The sequence below is a fragment of the Myxine glutinosa genome, chromosome 1 (genome assembly GCF_964187855.1).
Source record: "Myxine glutinosa chromosome 1, kmMyxGlut1.1, whole genome shotgun sequence".
Classification (NCBI taxonomy): Eukaryota; Metazoa; Chordata; class Myxini; order Myxiniformes; family Myxinidae; genus Myxine; species Myxine glutinosa.
In genome coordinates, this window is record NC_136261.1 from 417,391,738 (window position 1) to 417,417,678 (window position 25,941).

The following is a 25,941-nucleotide window of genomic DNA, read 5'->3' on the forward strand; positions in this document are numbered from 1 at the left end:
ATTCTCAAAGAGCCTCCTCAGTGCAGATGAGTCTGGCATTTCACTCAGGCTGACTGGCACGGAATTCACGCAGCCATTAATCATCTGGACTGGTCTCCCATCTCTACTGCCTCTTGCATCAATGCATCCTGTGAATTCTTCCAAAGTAAACTGCTCTCTCTCTCTCTATCATGCACAGATTTGTCCCATCTCATCTTCAGTTGGCGTACCCTTCCTCCCATCCATGGAACACTGAAGCTTGTGGTGAGGCAGTTGCCATGAAGCAACTTGCCTTCACCTCATGGAAGGCTAATTCAACTGAAGGTAATCTCAGTTCCTTTCACAAAGCTCGGAACAAGTGTGTCTACCCTCAGGAGAGCCAGGAAACAATATCTCTCTACTCTCAAGTGTGAACTCTCAAACCTGTCCCCCTCCTCCAAATCCTGGTGGTGTCTGGTCAAATCGGTTTCTGGTGTTTGTTGCCCTTCCATCCCCTCCCTTATCTCAAACAGCCACACCGCTGACACCGCACGTGAAAATGCCAAATGCCTCAAAATATTGTGTCCCGAACCCATCTCTCTCTGTACCCACATTTCCCAGTCGAACACAGCTGCTCCTGGACTATGTGTCTTTCTCTCCTGACAAGGTGGATACGTTTTTGTCAAACCTCGATTGATTCTGCAACTGATTCTGCAACTGGACCAGACGGCATCAGCCAATGGGTTCTAAAATCCTGCTCTGCCACTCGATCTCATCCTCTCTCTGTTCTCTTCACCCTCTTTTTTGCTCATGGTCATTTCCCATATGCTTGGAAATCAGCCAACATTACAGCTTAACACAAAAAGGTGCAAAAAACAGATCCTTGCAACGACAGACCAATCAGCCTGCTCGCAAAAATCAGTAAGGTCATGGAATCAATCATCGCATGGGTCATGGGATTAAATCCTTCCTCTTCTCTAATGGCTTGATCTTGGATCATCAATTTGGATTCAGACCAGATCATTCTCCTCTGGACATGCTGCTTCTGCTGTCTCAACAATGGATGGAGGTCCTTATTGCCAAAGAGGAAATCAGAGCCGTCTCCCTTGACATATCACGTACCTTCGATACAGTCTGGCACCATGCCCTGCTCACCAAACTCTCCTCCTATGGTATCCATGGAAATCTCCACGCATGGCTTGCGGACTTCCTGTCTGGTCGTAGTCAACGTGTGACCCTGAATGGTTTTGTCTCATCTCCCCTTCCTGTTCAGGTTGGAGTTCCCCAAGGAAGTGTTCTGGGCCCTGTGCTTTTTCTGCTCTTCATCAATGATCTCTCTGACTCTCTGGAAAATCCTCTCTATCTCTTTGCTTACTCCACTCTCTGCCACTCCATACCTCATCCCTTTAGGTCGGCAGTCTGCAGCCTCCTCACTCTCTGCAGACCTGGACAAAATCACAGACTGGTCAAACAAGTGGAACATGTCTTTCAATCCTGACAAATCTCACACTCTTACTGTGTCTCTCCGAAAAGACCGACTGGACAACCCTCCCATCCATTTTCTGAATAATCCTCTCCAAGAAGTTCTGTCACTCAAGCTTTTGGGTCTCACTATCTGTTATGATCTTTCCTGGGAAAACCACATTTCAAATCTGGCCTCCAAAGCCAGTCGCCGACTGGGCATCCTCCGTCATTCGAAGTCCTTCCTTGGCACACCTGAGCACCTCACCACATACAAGGCTTTCATCCGCAGCTCAATGGAATACTGTTCTCCCCTCTGGGCCGGTGCTCCTGCGTCACACCTATCTCGGCTTCACGCTGTTGAAACCAAAGCTTTCAGAATCATTGGAATCTCCCGCAATGAAGCTAACTCGGAGGGCCTTTGACTTACTCACCGCAGGCAGGTTGGTGGTGCTTCTGTCTTCTACCGACTCCTCTCCAGCCTTGCTCCCCCCCATTGCTCTCTGGGCTCTGTCCCCCAAATATTCCTACAGGTCGCACAAGATCAGCCTGCAACCCTCTTCTGGTGAAACTGCCAAAACCAAGACTCTCTGCTCACCTTCACTCCTTCATTTCTCTTTTCTCACACCTCTGGAACAAACTCCCTCACTCTCTTCAATCCCACTCCTCACCCCAGGTCTTTAAAACAGCTGTTCACCACCATCTTTTATCTTCCCCCATCCAAAACCTTGATCTTTTCTACCCCCGCTAATTCCACCCCAGAGCCACTTTTTTGAAATACCAACTTCTTTTCTGGAAGTCCTTGCAGTTCCCATGTGTTTTTTTTTTTTTACCTCTCCCCCAACCCTTCCAATGCCTGCCCCCCCTCCCCCCCAAGCCCTCGTCCTCCCACAGATTTCCCGATGTCCCTGCTCTCTGTCTTGTCTCCCGCTCCCTTTATCATGTTTTATGTGTCAGTTTGTCTTTTTGTGATCAATGTTAGTTCTTACACGATCCTCGATCTTGTATACAAAAAAATAAATAATTACCTACTCAGTTCGGGTTTTCTTGATCATTCGTATTCGCTGTTGCCCCAACTATCACTGTTACAATTTCATGTTTCTTCAATTTCGAAATCCTGTTCACCTCATTTGTCATATCCTGGTATTTAAGATTTCAATTCTCATGTATGGATCTTCATATGCGTTTTCAAACTGACTTATTGAGAGAAACCTTTATCACATATCGAGCATTTGTGAGGACACTCTCCTGTATGGATCCTCATGTGTGATTTCAATTCGTCTTTTCGAGAGAAATCTTTGTCACATATCATTTGTGACGGTGCTCTCCTGCATGGATCCTCATATGTAATTTCAAATTGTCTTCGAGAGAAACCTTTATCACATATCGAGCATTTGTGAGGTCGCTCTCCTGTGTGGATCTTCATATGCCTTTTAAAATGGCTGCACTGAGAGAAACCTTCATCACATTTCGAGCAGGTGTAAGGTCGCTCTCCTGTATGGATCTTCATATGCGTTTTCAAACTGCCTTTTTGAGAGAAACCTTTATCACATATCGAGCATTTGTGCGGTCGCGCTCCTGTGTGGCTCTTCATATGTCTTTTCAAAAGGCTGTTACTAGAGAAACCTTTATCACAGACAGAGCACTTGTGGGGATGCTTTCCAGTGTGGATCCTCATGTGTATTTTGATGTTACTTGTTGAAGCGAAATCCATTCTGCACACATTGCACTTGTAACGTATTCGGCTTTCTGCACCTTTTTTGTTTTTGTTTAATTTAATATTGATCTTGGTGTTGTGAGGCCCAGACATGAACTTGTATTTTATCGGAAGTGAGCCTTGATGTTGTGATTCGTTCTTCAAAAAATGCTTCTTCACTGTCATGCTGGGACTGGACCTTATTTGTCCCATATTACTTCTGGATTGTTCTACAGAAACAAACAAACAAAAAAATCTTCTTTTTTTGTCAAAATCAAAATACAAAATATTTAACACTTTTCCGAAAATTATATTTTTTTTTACATTTTTTACATTTCCACTCACCAGTTGCAAAACAGGAAGCACTTCCGTTTGTCATGTGAATATCATCTGAACCTTCCTTTGCAGAAGAACATTTTGAATCTTCTGTTACAGATGAATCGTTGTTGTGTTGTCGGCCTTCCATATTTACAGCGTCGACATCACCTGTGTACAAATCAGCATCAGTCGTTTGCAGGAAAATGGGATTGATAACCATCTTGAGAGTTCATAGAACATGTTACGTGATGAATGTATTCTTAAATTTAAATATAAACATTGGGGCAATACCCCTGTGTGCTCACCTGGTAGAACAAAGCCATATACGACACTGACTAAAGGTATTTTAAACCGTATCATGGCGTTTTTAACCAATTTCAATGGATGCTAGAAGACACGGCAGCGTGTACAATCATACTGACGTAATCACAGAATTTGAGCAAACAAACAAAAAATATATATTTTGGGGGGCAACCTATCCCCTTGCCCCCTCCCCCCCAACCCCCTCCACCATTGATTACCATTTTGTAAATGACGTGAACAAGCGTTGGTACCTCATGGGTCATGAACAAATTGTTGTGGTTTCATTGGAATTGTATGTTTAGTTTCGGAGAAGAAAGCAAATACCTATTTTGGAGGGTGGCCCCTCACCACCTCCCCCACCGCCCCCGTTCAACCCCAAAGGGGCAGATTTTTTTTCAATGCCGTGAACAAACTTTAGTCACAACATAACAAATATCATTTGTGCCAAGTTTGGTCACAATCCCATCAGTGGTTGCGGAGAAGTGTTTCCGGAGTGACAGACGGATGGCCGTGCCACCACATGAGGTCCCAATAACTTCGTTCCAGATGAATTAATAATTAAGTTAAAGATTGTTAAAAAGAAAACTTCCGGATGTTAAGCAATATTGAAGCAGTCATTGAAGCAGTCTTCTACCTCACCGTTATACACCACCCTATTTAACATGCTCAAGTCATGCTAAACTGGAAGTTCGTGGAAGTAACAAGAAGGTGATTTGTGTTCAACAGTGTTCAAGTATTTAATTCAATTTACATTAAATAAAGATGGTAAAATCATTTTTAAAAATGTCTGGAATTTACAGGCATCGCACCGTGTATATTACATCAATCTATCAAACACGTCACTTTAGTTATTTGTGCCTGTTGTTTGTGTCCTTTATGATGTCATTATAAACAGTAATTCTCCTGTCAGAGTGATTTTCTATTTTGTTTGACTCCCAAGCAGCAGACAAAGTGAAAATATTGTTGTGGACGCGGGGTTTGGGGTTTGGGGGTTTGAGTTTGGGGTGCATCACGAGTGGGACTTCTCGGGCCCTCCCCAACCTCTGGACCCGCAGGTCGCCGTGCCGTGGTTAGGTTTGCGGCCTAACGGGATGTTAAGCAACTACTGACACCGATTGAGAGCGGCAAACCTGGCAACACAATTCATCTCGGCAGGTGATCCTTCTATGGCATGAACAGGAAGGCAGCTTCTCCTCGCGTGATCAGCGCATTCAAACAGCAGTGATTGCTCTGGCGTTCCAGCTTTTAATCTGCTTCAGCACAAAATGTTATATCCAATGTAAGCTCCCCCAGTGGAAGAATTAGGCGGCACAACCATAACCTGCCCCTTAATTTAAATTTACGCTCTGACATTCGGCGGATTTCCTTCAGGAACCCCGACGTGTTCTCCACATCCACTGCTCATACGCACAGCTCCGTAACTTTCACCACGCCCACTGGTACATCTCACCGTGGTACATCTGGTACATCCGGTACATCCCCAAATCGCCTCACGGACCAGCGCACACAACTTACACACACCGGACATCTCACGATCTCTCGCACACCATTTAATCACACGATCACACAATTCACACTCCACAATCTCACTCCATTCACAAACATGGATCACTCCATGATAGTTTACACACAAATTTACATATGAGCCATCCCGCAGAGATCCCACAGCTGAATTTGCCATTTGTGCCGCGCACACTCTGCTCTGGTATCCCTGGTGTTGGGTTAGCGGATAGGGTGCCAGCTTAGGATTATAAATACCAAGGATCCTGGGTTCAAATCCCGGTATTGGGTTAGCGGATAGGGTGCCAGCTTAGGATTATAAACCAAGGATCCTGGGTTCAAATCCCGGTAGAATCGCTGAATTAACGCCAGGGGGGTTGATTCAGCCTGCCATCCTTCCGAGATCGGCTAATTGAGCACCAGTACACTGGTAATTCCCTGTTTATCATAAAAAGGCGACAAACAGGGTTGGCGGCAGGAAGGGCATCCGACCATAAAACATTGCTTCAAAAAGGGGCCCAAAAAACGACAACAACCACGGTCCCCGAAAAGGCCAACCCCTGCTTTGCAGGGAAAAATGGCCTCTAAACGGTGGTTACACTCAGCCGCACACCATTCCTTGGGAAATTATTTTTAAATCATTTGCACACGGGCGTTTTGCCTGACATGAACTGTTAACACACAGTGACATGAATTGTTTCCTGTCCGTTTGTTCCGAAGTCATTGTCAGGGAAAGGAATTATTTAATGTTGCGCTAAGGACCTAACTAATGTTTATGTGGTTTGCAGTGCCATAATGGACAAAGGTTTGACTACTAGGTGAGACTCACAGGGGCGTTACCTTTAATCCCTCACTACTTAACACTCGAATCTCCAGGTAGATCCACAATCATACATCTTACCCCGACAAACGCCTAAACATCAAGAACTTATTACATGTAGAGTCCCTGTCACGACAGTCAAATACCTACCTATACAGATCTACCTAGCTCTAGATGTTGCTCTACCAAATTCATAACACAGCCCCCCCCCCCCCCGCCCCCTGGAACTGTAGCTCCTGCAAGGTTCACCGCAGGCACTACCATTCCAGCCTTAACACTTACTGTCACATACTTAATTAACCTATGAAATAAATCAGGAAGGGCTGTGGGAAGTGAGTCGGACTACCTACCTACACTTCCTTAACATGCTAAACCCCTTAACCATCATGCAAGTATGTACATTTTCTTCATTGTTCCTGCGGAGGGAGGAAACAAACAACACGCAACACTAACTTAACCACAAAACTTAACCATCTTTCCAAAAACTCAAAACTCTAACCTCTAACCTTTGTACATACCCCGGTCTACAGACCACGTCCCCCGGTGGATGCCACAAGACGCAACCTTACCTGTGGGGCCATCCCAATGCACCCCCTAAATTTCCATGGGCCCTGTCCAGATGTTGCAGGTGAGTGACATGGCTCGGTAGATTTCGCCCACATTCATGCAACACAGACCCCTTAACCACTCATCCTCATTCCAAAACTCATCATTACATTCCAAAAATCATCAAGGCATTTCAAAAGTCAACAAAGCACTTATTTCAATACACCCCCCTGCAGGACCATGGCATTGATGTCATTTGCGTGCGCGTGTGCATTCCTCAACTAGGCAGCGGGGAGGTACCGCACAAAAAGATGGTGGGGGCGCATCAGGCTGTGGTGCCCGCAGTCCCCAAAAACAAGTCAACCGACTTACAAGTTCATTGCCCACCCCCCCCCTTTACCTCTTGGCCCCATGACATCCCAACAGCCCCTTTCTGCCGCTACCTCGCCGGTGAGGGTCTCCACACACACCAGGCTCCTTTGCCTCCTGCCTCCGCGCAGCAACACGGGTCACCGGGGGACTTCCTCCCCCGCGGCGCCCAACTAGACCCTCCACCGACGAGCTCCAATTTCCAGTTACCACCGGCTGCCAGGGGGTAATTGCCGCAGAGGGGGGCCCGCAGGCATCGCTCCTCAGAGCTTGCTCTGTACCTGCGGACACACACACCTTCCCCACCCACAAGACCCCAAAACACACTTCCTCCCCCGCTGCCATTCAATTCTCCATACAACTCAGCACAATTCAGCACAATTCATAGATGATGGTAGTACAAAAGGTGTTTCAAAGTTTGCCATGGCCTGCTACATGTGAAAGCCCATTCACAGTTGAAATCATTGAATCATTACACATTTCCATTTTCAAAACACATTTCAAAACTCAATAATCACCACTCGCTCATATTTTTCCAACCTCACGACCACATCAAAACACATAACCACAACACAAAAACATACGCCACTCACAAGACACTGTGGCCGCCATTCCATCTCCTCACCAGCCATGTCATCACTCTCACCCGCCTCCCAACTCCAAATTACATGTCCCCAATTTCCAAAGCAAGTCCTGAAGCCTGAGACAGTACTCCTCAAAACACTCACCTCAAGTGCAGGTAGTTACAGGTTGGTCAGGTCCAAAGTGCAATCCACCCATACAATTCCCAAAATTTCACATTGGGCCTACCAAATACTTCCAAATTTCTCTTTTGTCCCCACAACACTGGCAGGTATGTGGATCCGCATCCAACGGGTGATCATCGCTACACAACTACCTGTGGCCACGACAGCTCTGCACCTCTACCGTGCAAGGGTCATCGGGACAAGGTGAGCAGTCAAAACGCCAACATGGCCCATGAGTGTCCATAAGGGTGCGACCCACCATCCACCCTTCGGCCCCCCCCTGTGAGGAACACAGCTGCACCAGCCCCAGCTGGCCAATGTGGTGAGCACTTGCTGCCTCAACACACACTACCGCACACACAACCTCGGCCCTGGGGGGCACGGTCGCAGTGCGTGGCATCCCTACAGCCACGTCCCCTGCACCTCCCCATTATCCCCCAGTCCGACTGCAGAACTGCAGCCCCCCCAGTGCTCACCCACACTTGACCACACCAAGGTCCAGTCAACAGCCATGCTCCACCAGGAGACCCACCCAGAAGACATGGTCCACACACCTCAGACGCACACAGCACCGCGTTGACCCAAAGACCACACAACTGCATCCCCATGATCCCGCGTCCCATATATCAGCACAGTTGCCCCCGCAACCAGTTGAAGCTGTGTCCTGCTACCCTATAAATTTTATCACAGCCTCCAACACTTTGGTCTACACACCGGGATCAATAATGGCGTCACTGTACAGTGTCCGCCATGACATTTCAATTCCACCCTTAAATTTGCATCTAACCCACAGATTACCCATGCCAAACATTTTTCACATTTCACTAACCTCACCAAAGAAAGATGCTTTGCCATACACATGCCAGCTGAGCATGGCCCATATGCTCGGCTCGTTCTAGTTTTCCGATCCACATCCCCATGGCTCTCTTCCCAACCCGAGTCCATAAATCATAACGGAACATCTGTGGAAGGTCACTCACACCATCACGTTCCACAAATGCCCCAATGGTTGTCTGGCAGGCTATCTCCATCCCTGTCCATTCGGATTGACCCGCGTCCATCGACCAACACGGCATGGCAGGTCATCACATGCCGGTTGTCCCAAAGTCTCAGGGAGAGGGTGTCAGGTCGCATGCCCGGGTGGTCACTACATCAGGCCCAAGCTGGCCATCCGCGGTGCCACCATCAAAGTGCGACCCACAACACCTCCCCCTAGTGGTCCTCAATAAATGCCAACCCAGGCTTGAGAAACCACCTCGGACCCCTCTGGAGGTCTTAACCCCCACCAGGGTCCGATGACCCTGCCGGCCCGAGCCACCCGCTCGGACGGTGCCCCGACGGACAAGGGACGCCACACTCCACCAGACCCCCCGTGGGACCCAGGTCGTACCTCGACACCCAAGGCTGGACCCCACGTCCAAATCTCGCCATCACAGCCCCCCAGCTGGCTGGCATACCCAAATTTTGAAAGGGGCAATTTTTGCCCGAGGCCATCACCCATGACCTCTCCATGTCCAGATCCCGCAGCCCGGGGACCAATTCCAACCATGGCTGCTCCAAATCAAGTTCCCATTGTAATTTTATTTTAAATTTTCTTTTACAAATTTTCATTCCCACTGCCAAACCGCAGCTGCAGGGAACAATCTCTACCACCGGTTGTTCTGCCCATCCCTGCAGTTGATCCAAATTCCCTACAGGGACCAAATCTCCAGAAGCTCTCTCTCCCGATCCTCCAAGATCCAAATCCAGCCCAGAGCCAACACACTCCCCCAACTGGTTGTCCAATTTTGGAGCCTCTGTTTCCAAATAGCAGTGTACGGTGAGCGTCCCCTCGGTCATTCCAACCACCTCCTCGGACCAACTCACCTCATCACCCAGGCTCCTTTGGGCCTGAACAAGCTCTACCTCCATGGGACTGTCACAGGTCTCCAGCCGCTGGATCAAATCATCCTCATCATCATTACAAATCATTCCTGGCCCCGCCAGGCTTTGATCAATACCCCCAATAAATACCTGGTCCGGCTCCATTGCACGGACCCCCAAAAACTCTACCGCCTCTTGCTCCGCACCACCGCCCTGGTGCTGCACAATTCCAAATTGATCCCCCGGTTGGGGTGTTGTGACATCCACACGGTCCCGATAAACAACCAGGCCAGAATGTGGGAAACATTCCCCATTACAACTCTCACATTCCAAATTTCCTTCCCCGCTCACCTGTGGGCACTCCCCGCTCACCTGTGGACACTCCACGTTTACCTGCAGGCATTCCCAATCTACCTGTACACATTCCCCATCGAACTGTGGACATTCTCCGCTCACCTGTACACTTGCCACAATTGCCATTTCCCTTTTTAATCCATTAATTTGGTCACTCATATCCTTCATTCCTTCCCTCCATTCATTCCCCTGGGACTCCATTTTATTTTCCATCCCTTCAATTTTATTTTCCAACCCTTCAATTTGTTCCTCCAATCGATCACTCATTCCCTTCATTCCTTCCCTACATTCCTTCCCCTGGGACTCCATTTTTCTTTCCATTCGCTCACCCTGTGCGTTCATGTCTCCCATCTGCTTTCCCAATCGCTCACAATCGGCCCTCTGAGCATTTATTAAATTTACTATGGTCTGGAGATCTATCGCGGCCGTCCCAGCAGCGGGGGAGGTTCCAACGCCATCCTCTATTTCCCCCATTTCCGGCTCACTCCCGACGCTGACGGAAGCCTCGCTGCGTACCTCCATCTCGTCAATCTCCGACATCCGCCTTCCGGAAGATTGTTTCCCGCACGCGTATTTATTTTAATAATTCCAGAAACACAATTGAAATTTGACGAAGACGCGATATCGCGCTCCGTATGCCCAATTGATTATTAAATTTCTCCGCCTCGACTATAAAAATCTTGCGTTCGAACGTCGGGCGCAATGCACGCCAGACCGTGTCGGTCTCGCCGCGGACAAAAAAATTTGTCCGACGGGTTCGAATCCGACACTCCTGACACCACTTGTCACGCAACCGCGATTAACACCACAGTTGCGGATAGCCAATTGCGAGGCTTTAACTCCCGAGGCAAGAACTCAATGCGGATTCCAAATCAGGCACAAACGCGCGGAATGGCGGACACAGCAAAGCTCCGCCGCTTTATCTATTAAAATCAAACACCCAGGAAACTGCGTTCAGATATATACAGAAAATAATACAAGGATTTATTCATGAAAAGTAGACAGTGAAAAGCACGCGCCGGTAATCTATCTATAATTCCACTAATCTCTGTGTGTATGTTTGTATGTATGTATGTTTGTATGTATGTATGTTTGTATGTATGTTTGTCTGTGACCGCTGTTTCTCGACAACTACCGGTCCGATATACTTGAAACTTGCCAGGTATATTGCTGGGGACCCGAGGATGTGCCTTTTCAAGGTTTTAAATTAATCGCAGAAGTAGTTACCGAGCTATGTCCAAAAAACGATTCAACCAATCAGAGAGCAGCGAGCTATCACGTGTGCCGAACGTGGCGAACAGACTCTGCCTCGGATGGCACATTTGAGAGCGTATTCATTTATTTCCCATCGGCAAACTATGTTGGCGCTATGTTGGCGTTAAACTATGTTTTAAAACTAATTAAAACTAATTTGCGATTCTTTCGCTTTGCGATGCGATTTGCGATTGCGTTAAACTCGCTCGGGCGTTAAACTATGTTTTAAAACTAATTAAAACTAATTTGCGATTCTTTCGCTTTCCTGCGCCTTTGTGCACGCGATGGCGATTTCTTTACCAAACTCCGCAAGCCGTTAGCTTTGGACCAAACCATTTCATGTAAATAGAGGGGGGGGATTGTCACCGTACTCGCAAGCCGTTCGCTTTGGACCAAACCATTTCATGTAAATAGAGGGGGGGGGATTGTCACCGCACTCGCAAGCCGTTCGCTTTGGACCAAACCATTTCATGTAAATAAAGGGGGGGGGGGGATTGTCACCGTACTCGCAAGCCGTTCGCTTTGGACCAAACCATTTCATGTAAATAAAGGGGGGGGATATAATTTTAGATATAGATATAGTACGGGCATGCCCTAGTACTAATAACTCTAATAAGCCTAAATTGGGATCCCACACACAACAGATATCAAACACGATACGAGGGAGATGAATACGAAAATAACACGTCTCGTCATGTAAAGTGTAAACGCGGAGCTCGGGCTTATCTGGCTCTAGTCGTCTTCAATGTAACACGGCCCCGCGGCCCTCTCCGTCCGCCTCCGAGCGCCACCAGGCCTCGTCGGTTCAACGGCACACCCACACCATGAGCTCCCTTGCTCCCAAGGTCCAACGCAGGGCTGCACAAAGCAAACGAACTCCACTTGACCAGGGACAGGAAGGACTCTCCAAACTCGGGATCGCACCGGGACCCTCTCAAGCCGTGAACTCCTTTGAACTCCACTCGACTCGACTCTCTGCGGGAGTGCCGGCAGCCAACTGCCAAGTGCCAACTGCCAAGTGCCAACTGCTAAGTGCCAACTCCTAAAGATGGCGTCTGACCGTTGATTATATCTCTGGCCGATGACGTCACATTGGTGCACTCCTCAGCCAATAAAAGCCTCCCAACTCGCCGGCTCACCCAGGTCACGCCCTCTGCAGCATCACTCCACTCTCCCATCCCCGACCCCGCGGTCCTTGTGTTATAACACGTGCCAGGCGAGGTTTGTAGGCCTTGGAGGTGCAAACGGTGGCGGCCAATTGTGGCGGTGTTTTTGGCCTGGTTTCCTGTCCGTTTGTTCCGAAGTCATTGTCAGGGAAAGGAATTATTTAATGTTGCCCTAAGGACCTAACTAATGTTTATGTGGTTTGCAGTGCCATAATGGACAAAGGTTTGACTACTAGGTGAGACTCACAGGGGCGTTGCCTTTAATCCCTCACTACTTAACACTCGAATCTCCAGGTAGATCCACAATCATACATCTTACCCCGACAAACGCCTAAACATCAAGAACTTATTACATGTAGAGTCCCTGTCACGACAGTCAAATACCTACCTATACAGATCTACCTAGCTCTAGATGTTGCTCTACCAAATTCATAACAATATTAAATCCTATTGCGAGTAAAGTTGGAATAAGTGATGTTGCATTGATGGGTTGACTGACTGCCTGGATGCAACTGAGGTTGTGGATCTACTGATTGACCATCTATTGATGTGGATCCATGATCGAGGTTGTGGATCCGCCGTTTGGAGAGGTCCTGGGCTGAAAGGATTGAAACCTCGAGGAAGAACGGTGCCCAGCTGATGATCCATGCAGTCGGGAAACTAGTCAATTGCTTACGGGTTAACGTTCTTGCTTTAGGTGGAGAAACTATGTTTGAGGTTTACCATTTAAATGAAGTTGAACATGCGATGTTGTGAAATTAACATCATTTACAGCAATCCTTTAAATTATTTATATTTAAGTTTAGAAACAACCGATACTGTACAATTAATTAAGAGAGTGTGTGTGTGTGTGTGTGTGTGTGTGTGTGTGTGTGTGTGTGTGTGTGTGTGTGTGTGTGTGTGTGTGTGTGTGTGTGTGTGTGTGTGTGTGTGTTGGGGTTGTATCCAAGGGGGTTGTGTCAAAGCATGTCCAATGTAAGTGGGGTTTTTATCAAAAGTGGAGTTGTATCAAAAGTGTGTGTGAGTAAACCGGTCATCACTGCCAGCAGTTTTAAAGTGGCAGTTCTTGTTATAATTATTATTATTATTTATTTAATTCACTGCAGCAGACAGCTTCATATAACTGCAAATTTATGAGATGACAGGATTATGTGTGTTGAACCTGAAAAGTTTAACTTCCAGCAAAGTGGAGACTCCTTGCTGCATGTGTGTGAGAATTGCAGTGAGAGGAAAATAAAAACAGGTTTTATATGGTTTTATATGGCTTTTCCTGGCTTCGCCTGCCCGGCTCCTCCACTGTTTCCTCAGGCCCGCTCCAGTTGTTTGTGGCCGTTGTTTGCGGCGGTGGCTGTTTGCCGCTGTGGTCTTGATTAGCGGCTGCAGTCGTTTGCTGCTGCGTTTGCCGCTTTGCCTCCTCGACCTTGGCCTCGTACTCGTCCCTTCGCTCCTGCCTGGCATGGCTCTGCAGTACTCTGCCGCAAGGCTTCTTCTGCTCAATACCCGCTCCACCCCATCATGCATCTCTGCCATCAAATCAAATGGACTCCTCCGACGACCCAGGTACATTCACCGTGGCTCCGGTCGTAAGTTTGTTTATTTGCAATCAGGTCACTCCATCCCCGTCCTCTGGTCGGCTCAGCGCACTCTCACTCTTCGTCCCAGCGCACCTGGTCACAGCAACGCACACGATCGCACGTCCTGCCTACGAACCCTGGCTAAATCACCTGAATTCATCCCTGCTGTTCAAAACAACATCAAGCTCACCCTGTTCAACATCCGGTCCCTCAACAACAAATGCCTCATCCTGAACGAATACATCCTGGATAACAAACTGGACTTTCTCTGTCTCACCGAAACCTGGCAACAACCTCTGGACTACTACACACTTAACCTCACCACACCCAATAAATATTCCTACGTCAATAAACCACGCTCGGAGGGCCGAGGTGGTGGAATTGCCGTTATCCACCGTCAAGACATCAAGACCAACCTCATCTCCATCTCATCTGCTCCATCATTTGAACACCTGGCTTTTAAACTCTCTGGTCGCACGCAGTCAGTCATGGCTGTCGTCTACCGCCCTCCCAAACCACACCCATCATTCCTGTCTGACTTCTCCTACTTTCTGACTCAGCTATGTTCCCTCTCCCCCTCAATCCTCCTCCTTGGTGATTTCAATATCCACATGGACTCCACTGACTCCACAATAACCACTGACTTCACTGATTTACTCACCTGCTTTAACCTCACTCAACATGTCGACTTTCCTACCCATATCCGTGGTCACATTTTGGACCTTGTCTGCTCCACTGGATTAAATTTGCACCATCTCTCTGGCTCCGACCTCACCCTCTCTGACCACTTAGCCATCAATCACTCTGACCATCAACATCCCCGCCCCAGCACCAAGGCATTATCGCACAATCAACTTCCGTAAGCTAAACGCTCTTTCACCTACCTCATTCTCATCCACCCTCTCTGAAAAAATGTCCACTTCTCCCTTCATTGACCTCCACACCCCTTCCGACCTCACTGACTACTACAACCACACTCTCTCCTCCTGCCTTGACCAGCTTGCGCCTGTAAAAACCAAATACAGTTACTTTCACCCATTCTGCTCCCTGGTTTACCCCTGAACTCCGCCTGATGAAAACTCGTGCTCGCCAACTTGAAAGACTCCGCAATAAAACGGGTCTCACAGTTCACTCCCAAGCCTACAAGGACCACCTACAACACTACAAAGATGCCCTCTCCCGCGCCCGCTCTGCCTACTACTCTCAAATTATCCACTCTGGCTCCGGAAACCCAAAAGCACTCTTCTCGACAATAAACAAACTCCTCCGCCCCCTGAACACCACCACCCAGTCATTCACAGTAGACAACTGCATCTCCTTCCTCTCTTTCTTCCAACGCAAAATTGACAACATCTACAACAGCTTGACCACCGCTGCACCCGCTCCCCCTCCAACCACCTGCACCCCCTTGTCCTGCCATCCCCTGTCTCGGTTCTCCCCAATCTCCCCTACTGACCTCTCTGAACTCCTCATAGGAATGAAAACTGCCACCTGCACTCTTGACCCCATCCCCTCCAGCTTTGTCAAAGCCTCCCTCCCTGCTTTCTCTCCACTTATCATTGCAACAATAAACTCCTCCCTGTCTACAGGCATCGTCCCACCTTCCCTCAAAATTGCTGCTGTTACCCCCATTCTAAAAAAACCTGGTCTAAACCCTGACACCCTAAACAACTTCAGACCCATCTCCAACCTACCCTTTCTGTCAAAAGTTTTGGAACGCGCTGTAGCCACTCAACTCAAACATCATCTCTCTGCCAATAACCTGTATGAAACATTCCAATCCGGATTTCCGCTCCAACCACAGTACTGAAACTGCTCTCCTCAAAATCACCAACGACCTTCTCCTCTCCTCTAACGCTGGCAACCTCAACATTCTCGTCCTCCTCGACCTCAGCGCTGCCTTTGACACCATCGATCACACTATCCTCCTCACCCGACTTGAATCCACCTTTAACGTTACCGGCACTGCCCGCTCTTGGATTAAATCATACCTCTCTGACAGATGCCAGTTCATCTCCATCAACAACTGCAAATCCCCCACTGCTCCCTTCCCCCAAGGTGTCCCCCAAAGTTCAGTTCTTGGCCCCCTCCTCTTCATCCTTTACCTGTCCCCCCTCGGTCACTTAATCCGCCGACATGGTCTCCAATTCCACTGCTTCGCCGATGACATCCAGCTTTTCATCTCCACCAAGTCCGTCTCCACCGACACCCACTCTATCCTGACAAACTGCATCACTGAAATAAAATCCTGGCTTCAAATCAACTTCCTCAAGCTTAACTGTGATAAATCTGAAATAATCATCATTGGCCCAAAAACGCTCACAAAATCCACCCATAACTTTGCCCTCAACATCGACGGTATCCCAGTATCCACCTCCCCTCACATCCGGAATCTTGGCGTCATCTTTGACCAAACCCTTTCCTTCGACAAATACACTAAACAGATCACAAAGTCAGCCTTCTTTCACCTGAAAAACATTGCCCGTCTCCGTCCATCCCTCTCCTCCACGGCTGCAGAAACCCTCATCCATGCCTTCATCACCTCCCGTCTGGACTACTGCAATAGCCTCCTCTATGGTTCACCCTCAAAAATCACCAATAAACTCCAATACATTCAGAACTCCGCTGCCCGTCTACTCACCCATTCCCCGACCCGTGACCACATCACCCCCGTCCTTTACAAGCTTCACTGGCTCCCCATCTCCCAGAGAATCCAGTACAAAATCCTCCTCTTGACCTACAAAGCCCTCCATAACCTGGCCCCATCCTACCTGGCTGACCTCCTCTCCAGACACACTCCCACCCGCAACCTCCACTCTGCTGGTACCAACCTCCTGACCCCCTCCATCCGGACCAAATTCAGATCCTGGGGGGACAGGGCCTTCTCCATCGCTGCTCCCACCCTCTGGAACTCACTACCTCACACCATCAGATACTCCTCCTCACTCACCACATTCAAAACATCACTAAAGACCCACCTGTTCAACACTGCATTCAACATTCAACCCACAGCATTTAACCCCTGACTATCTCTTCTCCTTCTCCCTCCTTTTGCTTTAAATATTTCCCTATTGATTCTTGTCTTTTTGCAATTGTTGTTTTCATGTATTGTTATGCATTATGTTTGCCACTCTGTCAAAGCGCCTTTGGGCTTCTGGAAAAGCGCTATACAAAATAAATGAATTATTATTATTATTATTATATGTACATGTGTATTAAACAAGAGGATCAACTCTGACCCTGAACGCAACATGATGCTGATGCTGTATGCGTAAATTATACCAACACATCACCTTCAAACCAGGACAAGTCAGGAGACGACGATGGTTCACGAGCGAGCGGTATTCAATGACAATGCTCAATGAGCAATGTTATGAGGTTAGTTAGCTACACAATACCGAAAATTCGTTTCGATTCCGACAACTTTGAAAATTTGACCTTTGTGACCTTCAAAGGTCAAAGGTCGAAGATTCTGAAATTTGTTGGAAAACTTGTATTTCATGATGTATGTGATAATATAAGATCATGTACGACATTTCACCCTATCAAAAAGCGAACAATGTATTAAAACCATCAAAAATCGACTTTTCAAAATTTCGTGACCTTGTGACCTTGACCTTGGGGCGAAAATGAAAATCGAACTCAGTGGGGATAGACACATGACATTGGCCTAACCAAATACCGAAATCACTGTCAGATTCCACCAACTCCCTGGGAGAAGATGTAGCTTGAACTCGATTACCCCCTAAAAAGACATCTTTTTCGGGCGTCGCTCCGCCCACAATGGGTGCAATACGCCCACTCCAGGTAGGACACAACTAGATCATGATATCAACCTCCCACCCAAGTTTCATCAAGATCGGATGATATCATCGGGTAGTTATGCTGCGGACAGACAAATAGAGACAGACAGACACACAGACAGACAGACACACACACCCATGACGAATATAGTGGTCACTCTGTTTGATAACTCGTGAATCAATAGCATCCATGTGCTACTCAGGTCTTTGAAGACAGAGATGTTTGGTCACAAATACATGGAATTAGATTGGCCGATGCAGCATAAGCCCTTATTAATCGGCTCATGAGAATAACGTACTGGTGCATCATTTATTTGTGACTATGCTTCACAGCTCAAAGGTGAGTGTGGCTGTCTCTTACATATACTGTCAGTCTTCATGTAGAAATCAAGCTCGATACGTTTACCGTTTCGCTGGATACGGATCAAAGAGGATAAGATAAAAACTCGCAAAACATTCCAAACAGAGAAAAGAAAATAACATGTATAACTTTCCTGTGATTAGCAGAAGCATTGTATCCTTGGCAGGTCATCGGTGATATGGAGAGCTTATTGGAATGGCTCAAGTCCCAAGGCCTGAGAGGAGAAACAGCGCAAGCAGTGATCGATAAGCTTGGAATTGAGAATCAGAAGGTTATTCGAGCTTGCACCGAGTCGGATCCATTGCGGACCGAGATCCTCTCTCTCGCCAAAGAGAAATTACAATTTGCAATGTATGCTGACTTCTGTAAATTTATGAATTCATTTTCAACGCCGCAAGATTTTCAGATTGCAGGTTCTTCTCTTTTGGGAAGTATTTTCGTCAACTTGGAGAATGTTATTCGGGAACTTTCCAGTTTCTGTGCAAAGATTTTCGGATCCCAAAATGTGCACCGGGACGAAGTTTCTGATTTCTCTGGAATCAGGTTCAGTGATGTCTGCAGTCTCCGCTCCAAGGATCATGGATTAAGACCCATGTCTGGTATGTGACTTTTTAATTCGACATCACATGGCAACAAATATCTTGATTTTCACCATTGTTTGTTTGTTTTTTGTAATCTTTTAACTTGTATAATTTATTTTGGTGCGGTTTTGTATCGTCTCATATGAATGGATTTTTAATGTCATGTAAAAGGTAAATTTTAGCTCACCTGGAACATATTTCCGGGGAGATTATGGGATGGCGCATCATCAGTCTGTCTGTAAACACTTTCAACTTCCTCTCTGAAACTGCTGATGGGATTGTGACCAAACTTGGCTAAAATTATATTTTGTGTGTTCGAACTCGAGTTTGTTCACGACATTTTTAAAAAACGAGGTTTCAGTGGGGAGAAAAAATGTAATTGGAGGTACATGTTAAACCTTTTTTTTATGTAACCTTGTATATGCAATCAGCATTGGGGGACACATGAAATATGTAACCTTTTTCGTTGCCTTCTGGTTCATGCCCCAGGATGTGGCGTCACAGGTCAAAATGGAAAAGAAACCCTCAAAATTTGATATTGGGTTATTCCTGGTGGAACATGTAGCCATCTTTCAACTTTTCTTTGGGTGTGAAGTGTGGGGATTTGTGATGGCGTGCCATGCTTTGCTCTTGTGGTTTTAGTACCTCTCTTTAGCCATGGATGGGCTTAACATTGTTATTGTTGTTGTTGTATAGCCCTGGATAGTTCTCTTGAACAGGCCCGCTGCATGGAGACAGCCTATCAATTTCCCAGGAGTGACCCAGGGATCCCCCACATCCAAGATGACATACCCACACCTTCTCTTATCCTTGTTTAAACAGTGAAATTCATCGTATAATTCTTTATATCTTGGAAATATTTTGTGAAACAATGTGAACGTTAAAAAAAAAACTTTCGTTTGAAAACAAACTCCAACCCCCACTGGTCGATAAAACAAACAAAATGTGGAATTTTTGGTTGTTTTTTTTTTACATCAATTTGGTCTTTTTTCGAAAGAAAATAATTATTGAATTCTGAATTGTTTATTTTAACCTAAATCAAGGTTTGAATTGTGATTAACTAATTTTTATCAACTGCACTTTGGACATTGACCATCTATGCGCAGCATTGGGTAAAAGCTCTTATCTTCTCTTATCCACCATCTCTTATATTATCTTATCCACCATCTCTTATCTTCTCTTATCCACCATCTCTTGTATTATCTTATCCACCATCTCTTATCTTCTCTTATCCACCATCTCTTATCTTCTCTTATCCACCATCTCTTATATTCTCAAATCCACCATCTCTTATCTTCTCTTATCCACCATCTCTCATCTTCTCTTATCCACCATCTCTTATCTTCTCTTATCCACCATCTCTTATATTATCTTATCCACCATCTCTTATCTTCTCTTATCCAGCATCTCTCATCTTCTCTTATCCACCATCTCTCATCTTCTCTTATCCACCATCTCTCATCTTCTCTTATCCACCATCTCTTATCTTCTCTTATCCACCATCTCTTATCTTCTCTTATCCACCATCTCTTATCTTCTCTTATCCACCATCTCTTATCTTCTCTTATCCACCATCTCTCATCTTCTCTTATCCACCATCTCTTATCTTCTCTTATCCACCATCTCTTATCTTCTCTTATCCACCATCTCTTATCTTCTCTTATCCACCATCTCTTGTCTTCTCTTATCCACCATCTCTAATCTTCTCTTATCTTCTCTTATCCACCATCTCTTATCTTCTCTTATCCACCATCTCTTATCTTCTCTTATCCACCATCTCTTATCTTCTCTTATCCACCATCTCTTATCTTCTCTTATCCACCATCTCTTATCTTCTCTTATCCAACATCTCTCATCTTCTCTTATCCACCATCTCTTATCTTCTCTTATCCACCATCTCTTATCTTCTCTTATCCACCATCTCTCATCTTCTCTTATCCACCATCTCTCATCTTCTCTTATCCACCATCTTATCTTCTCTTATCCACCATCTCTTATATTATCTTATCCACCATCTCTTATCTTCTCTTATACACCATCTCTTATCTTCTCTTATCCACCATCTCTTATCTTCTCTTATCCACCATCTCTTATATTCTCAAATCCACCATCTCTTATCTTCTCTTAACCACCATCTCTCATCTTCTCTTATCCACCATCTGTTATCTTGCATTATCCACCATCTGTTATATTCTCTTATCCACCATCTCTTATCTTCTCTTATCCACCATCTCTCATCTTCTCTTATCCACCATCTCTCATCTTCTCTTATCCACCATCTTATCTTCTCTTATCCACCATCTTATCTTCTCTTATCTTATCCACCATCTCTTGTCTTCTCTTATCCACCATCTCTTATCTTCTCTTATCCACCATCTCTTGTCTTCTCTTATCCACCATCTCTTGTCTTCTCTTATCCACCATCTCTTGTCTTCTCTTATCCACCATCCACCATCTCTTCTTTTATGGTGTATGTACGTTTATTGTCCCGTCAAAGATTTTCGGTGCAAATCTTTCATACCTGTATTGAAAATCGCGTTAATTCGTGTCGTCTCGAGGTCTTGTACAGTGTACACTGTACAACCTTGAGGCTTTGTTTTTCTCTCAGCGCCTGTCGTTTGTGATCCAATAACTTTCGTTCTCTGTTTTCGCAGTCTTTCCACCCCAAAGCCTACTTCCTTATGTAAATCTCAACTCAAAAAAAACAAAAAAAAAAGACTACCTTCTCTGTGCTCATTCGTTTATTCATTCTTATTCGTTCGTTCGTTCTTCGACCACGTGTTTCTCCCCCATTTCCCCAGATAGATTGTCAAATTTCAATTCGTTATTTTATCGTCCATGTGATATTGTTTGATTATAGTTAGTTTTGGTTTGAATTTCCTGTAACTCGTAATTAATTAATCGTTTTCTGCCCTTGTGTGTGGCCTTGTAGTTGTACCCCCGTCGGTGTTTTGTTAACTTAAGTGTGTTTTGCTTGGCTCTTGGTTTTTTCCCTTCTACCCCGAACATAATACTGTCTAACGTTCTAATTCCCCCCCCCCCCCCAAAAAAAACAAACAAAAAAAAAACATTTATTTTCTTTTCTCCACGTGTACTGTTGTCTCATCCTGTATTTTCTGTCCAGGTGTGCTGTTCGCCCCACCCCCATTATCTCCTTGCCATCCACCGTTTGCCCTGTTCACGTGACTCGTGGTGGTCCCTCTCGGCTCTCCCCCCGTTGGTATTTTTGTGCATATAAGATTGTTCATAGTTCTGTTTAAATATTTTTAAATATGTTAAACCTTTCCCCTTCTGTTTTTTATTCAGTGGTATATTACAACACGCTGTTTTTCTTCCTATTTAAAAGGCTTTTCTCAATTTCCTCTCCAACTCATTCCACTTCAAAAAAAAGAAATTCAATATCTTATACGTCTCCCTCACTACATGGTCTAAATTCACATTCATTCCATCCCTCCTCCATCATCCTGAACCGGATTGCTAACTTGAAAATCACAACAAACCCAATTTGTTATCAATGTTCGTCTTTCATTAATCATCCACTTTCTAAACTCCCCTCTTGCCCATCCCATCCAAATCCCCCCCCTTGCACCTACACTCCGAAACTTCCCCCTTGCCCCTCCACTCTTAAACTCCCCCCTTGCCCCTCCACTGCTGAACTCCCCCCTTGCCCTTCCCCTCCTAAACTTCCCCTTTGCCCCTCCCCTCCTAATCCCCCCCTTGCCCCTCCACTCCTGATCTCCCCCCTTTCCCCTTCCCTCCAAAACTCCCCCCTTGCCCCTCCCCTCCTAAACTCCCCCCTCACTCCTCCCCTTCAAAACTCCCCCCCAATCCCTCCCATTCAATTCTCCCCCCATACCATTCCTCTCCAATTCTCTCTCCTCCACCCTCCTCCTCCAAGCTGCCTCCTCCCCACTTCGTCTCCCTTCTATCTCATACCTCCACCCCCCCAAACCTTCTACTTTCCTCTGCCCCCCCCTCAAACAACCCCTCACTGTGCCGCATCCCTTCACCAGCAAACCTTTCATCCTCCTCATCCTTCCCTTTCTTGGAACTCTTCTGCAACATCTGAAACACTATCAACTGCTCTCCCTACCTCCCCCTCTCATCCTTCATCTTACCCTACTCCTCCCCTCCCCTGTCCTGTACCCGATGCTCCCCCTCTCTCTTCATTAACGGTATGGACCTCAAACATCCGGGGCCTTCGCTCAAACCTGACTGATCTCTCCATACAGGTTGCTTCTGACAATCCAGACTTGATCTGCTTAACAGAGACTTTCCTCCTTCAAGATGTCTCTGATTCCTTAATATCTCTTCCTGGTTACTCCCTCCTCCGGTATGATAGACCTGAGCCTCGGCCTGGTGGTGGGGTGGCTATCTTTGTCAAAAACTCTCTTCCTCACTCTCCTTGCACTGCTCTCTTTCCTCCTCACCCGCAGGAGTACCTCTGGTTACGGCTTCCTCTCCGCTCCCACCTTTTGTTCATATGTGTTCTGTACCGTCCCCCAAACAGTGATGACTCCATCTACATTTCAATGTCTGACAACATGGACCAACTTCTATCCACTCATCCCAACTCTCTCTTCCTCATATGTGGTGACTTCAACTGTCATCATGCCACCTGGTTGGGTGTGGGTTCCTCTCTCACTAGTCATGGCACCTCAGCAAAGGACTTCTGTGACTCACTGGGATTGACACAATCTGTCAATTTCCCGACCCGGATCTCAGCCAATGGAGTATCTTCTCTTCTAGACTTGGTTATGACAAACTTCCCTGCTAATGTCTGCTGCTCTTCTTCTGCTCCAATCGGTTCTTCTGATCATGTGCTTGTCAAAGTGGACATCTCTCTGGCCATTCTCAGAGAGCCTCCTCAGCGTCGACGAGTCTGGCATTTCACTCAGGCCGACTGGGACGGTCTTCAAGCAGCCATCAATCGTCTGGATTGGTCTCCCATCTCCACTGCCTCTGACATCAATTCTTCCTGGGAATTCTTCCAAAGCAAACTGATCTCTCTCATGCACAGATTTATCCCATCTCGCCTTCAATTGTCTTACCCTTCCTCCCGTCCATGGTACACTGAATCTTGTGGTGAGGCAGTTGCCTTGAAACAACTTGCCTTTGCCTCTTGGAAGGCTAATCCAACTGAAGGAAATCTCAGTTCCTTCCACCAAGCTCGGAACAAGTGTGTGTCTACCCTCAGGAGTGCCAGGAAGCACTATCTCTCCTCACTCAAGAATGAACTCTCAAACCTGTCTCCTTCCTCCAAATCCTGGTGGCGTCTGGTCAAATCCGTTTCTGGTGTTTGTTCCCCCTCCATCCCCTCCCTTACCTCAAATGGCCACACAGTTGACATCGCACGTGACAAAGCCGAATGCCTCAACTCTGTGTTCGCCTCGAAATCCTTAGTCCCAAACCCATCTCTCTCTGTTCCCACCTTTCCCAGTCGAACCCAAATGCTCCTGGACTCTGTGTCCTTCTCTCCTGACAAGGTGGAGGAGTTTTTGTCAAACCTCGACTCTGATTCTGCAACTGGACCAGACGGCATCAGCCCACGGGTCCTAAAATCCTGCTCTGCCGCTCTATCTCACCCTCTCTCTGTTCTTTTCACCCTATCTTTTGCTCAAGGTCATCTGCCAGCATCCTGGAAATCAGCTAACATTACCGCTTTACACAAAAAAGGTGCAAAAACAGATCCTTGCAACTACAGACCAATCAGCCTGCTCCCAATTATCAGCAAAGTCATGGAATCCATCATTGCTTCGGATATGAAATCTTTCCTCTTCTCCAATGGCTTGATCTCTGATCATCAATTTGGTTTCAGACCAGGTCACTCTACTCTGGACATGCTGCTTCTGCTGTCTCAACAATGGATGGAGGTCCTGAATGCCAAACAGGAAATCAGAGCTGTCTCCCTTGACATATCAAGGGCCTTTGATACGGTCTGGCACCCAGCTCTGCTCACCAAACTCTCCTCCTATGGTATCCATGGAAATCTCCATGCATGGCTTGCGGACTTCCTCTCTGGTCGTAGTCAACGTGTGGCCCTGAATGGATTTCTCTCATCTCCCCTTCCTGTTCAGGCTGGAGTTCCCCAAGGAAGTGTGCTGGGCCCTGTGCTTTTTCTGGTCTTTATCAATGATCTCTCTGACTCTCTGGAAAATCCTCTCTATCTCTTTGCTGATGACTCCACTCTCTGCCGCTCCATTCCTCTTCCCTCAGATAGGCAGTCTGCAGCCTCCTCACTCTCTGAAGACCTGGACAAAATCACAGACTGGTCAAACAAGTGGAACATGTCTTTCAATCCTGCCAAATCTCACTCTCTTACTATGTCTCTCCGAAAAGATCGACTGGACAACCCTCCCATCTACTTTCTCAACAATCCTCTCCAAGAAGTTCTGTCACTCAAGCTTTTGGGTCTCACTATCTGCCATGATCTTTCTTGGGAAAACCACATTTCCAAGCTGGCCTCCAAAGCCAGTCGCCGACTGGGCATCCTCCGTCGTGCGAAGTCCTTCCTCGGCACACCTGAGCTCCTCACCACATACAAGGCTTTCATCCGCAGCTCAATGGAATACTGTTCTCCCCTATGGGCTGGTGCTCCTGCCTCACACCTGGCTCGGCTTCACGCTGTTGAATCCAAAGCTTTCAAAATCATTGGAATCTCCCGCGATGAAGCTATCTCTGAGGGCCTTTCACTCACTCACCGCAGGCAGGTAGGTGGTCTTTCTGTCTTCTACCGACTCCTCTCCGGCCTTGCTCCCCCAGCTCTCTCCGTGCTCTGTCCCCCAAATATTCCTACAGGTCGCACAAGATCTGCCAGCAACCCTCTGATGGTTAAACTGCCGAAATCTCGGCTCTCTGCTCACCTTCACTCTTTCATTCCTCTTTTCTCCCGCCTGTGGAACAAACTCCCACACTCCCTTCAATCCCTCTCCTCCCTCCAGGTCTTTAAAACAGCTGTTCACCACCATCTCTTATCTTCCCCCATCCATAACCTTGATCTTTTCTACCCCCACTAATTCACCCCAGATCCACCTTATTTGAAATTCCAACTTATTTCCTGGAAATCCTGGCAGTGTCCATATGTTTATACCTCTCCCACCCCCCCCCCTTCACATGCCTCCCCCCCTTCACATGCCTCCCCCCTTCACATGCCTCCCCCCCAAAGCCCTCTCCCTCCCACAGATCTCTCGATGTCTCCATGTCTCTCGGTCCCTGCTCTCAAATGTTGTGTTTGTGTCCTTCCCCCTCTCTCCCCATCTTGTCTACCG

General features: G+C 46.8%; 1 protein-coding gene across 2 annotated transcripts in view; it reads left to right on the plus strand.

Annotated features, from left to right (window-relative positions):
* Positions 1 to 25,941, plus strand: part of LOC137419629 (uncharacterized) — a 130,314-nt gene that overhangs the window by 93,109 nt on the left and 11,264 nt on the right. For both annotated transcript variants that reach the window (XM_078770555.1, XM_078770556.1), the window contains exon 2: positions 18,259 to 18,691. In XM_078770555.1, coding sequence (XP_078626681.1) covers positions 18,271 to 18,691 — 421 coding nt within the window. In that variant the 5' untranslated portion in view covers positions 18,259 to 18,270. The remainder of the gene's footprint in view (positions 1 to 18,258; positions 18,692 to 25,941) is intronic.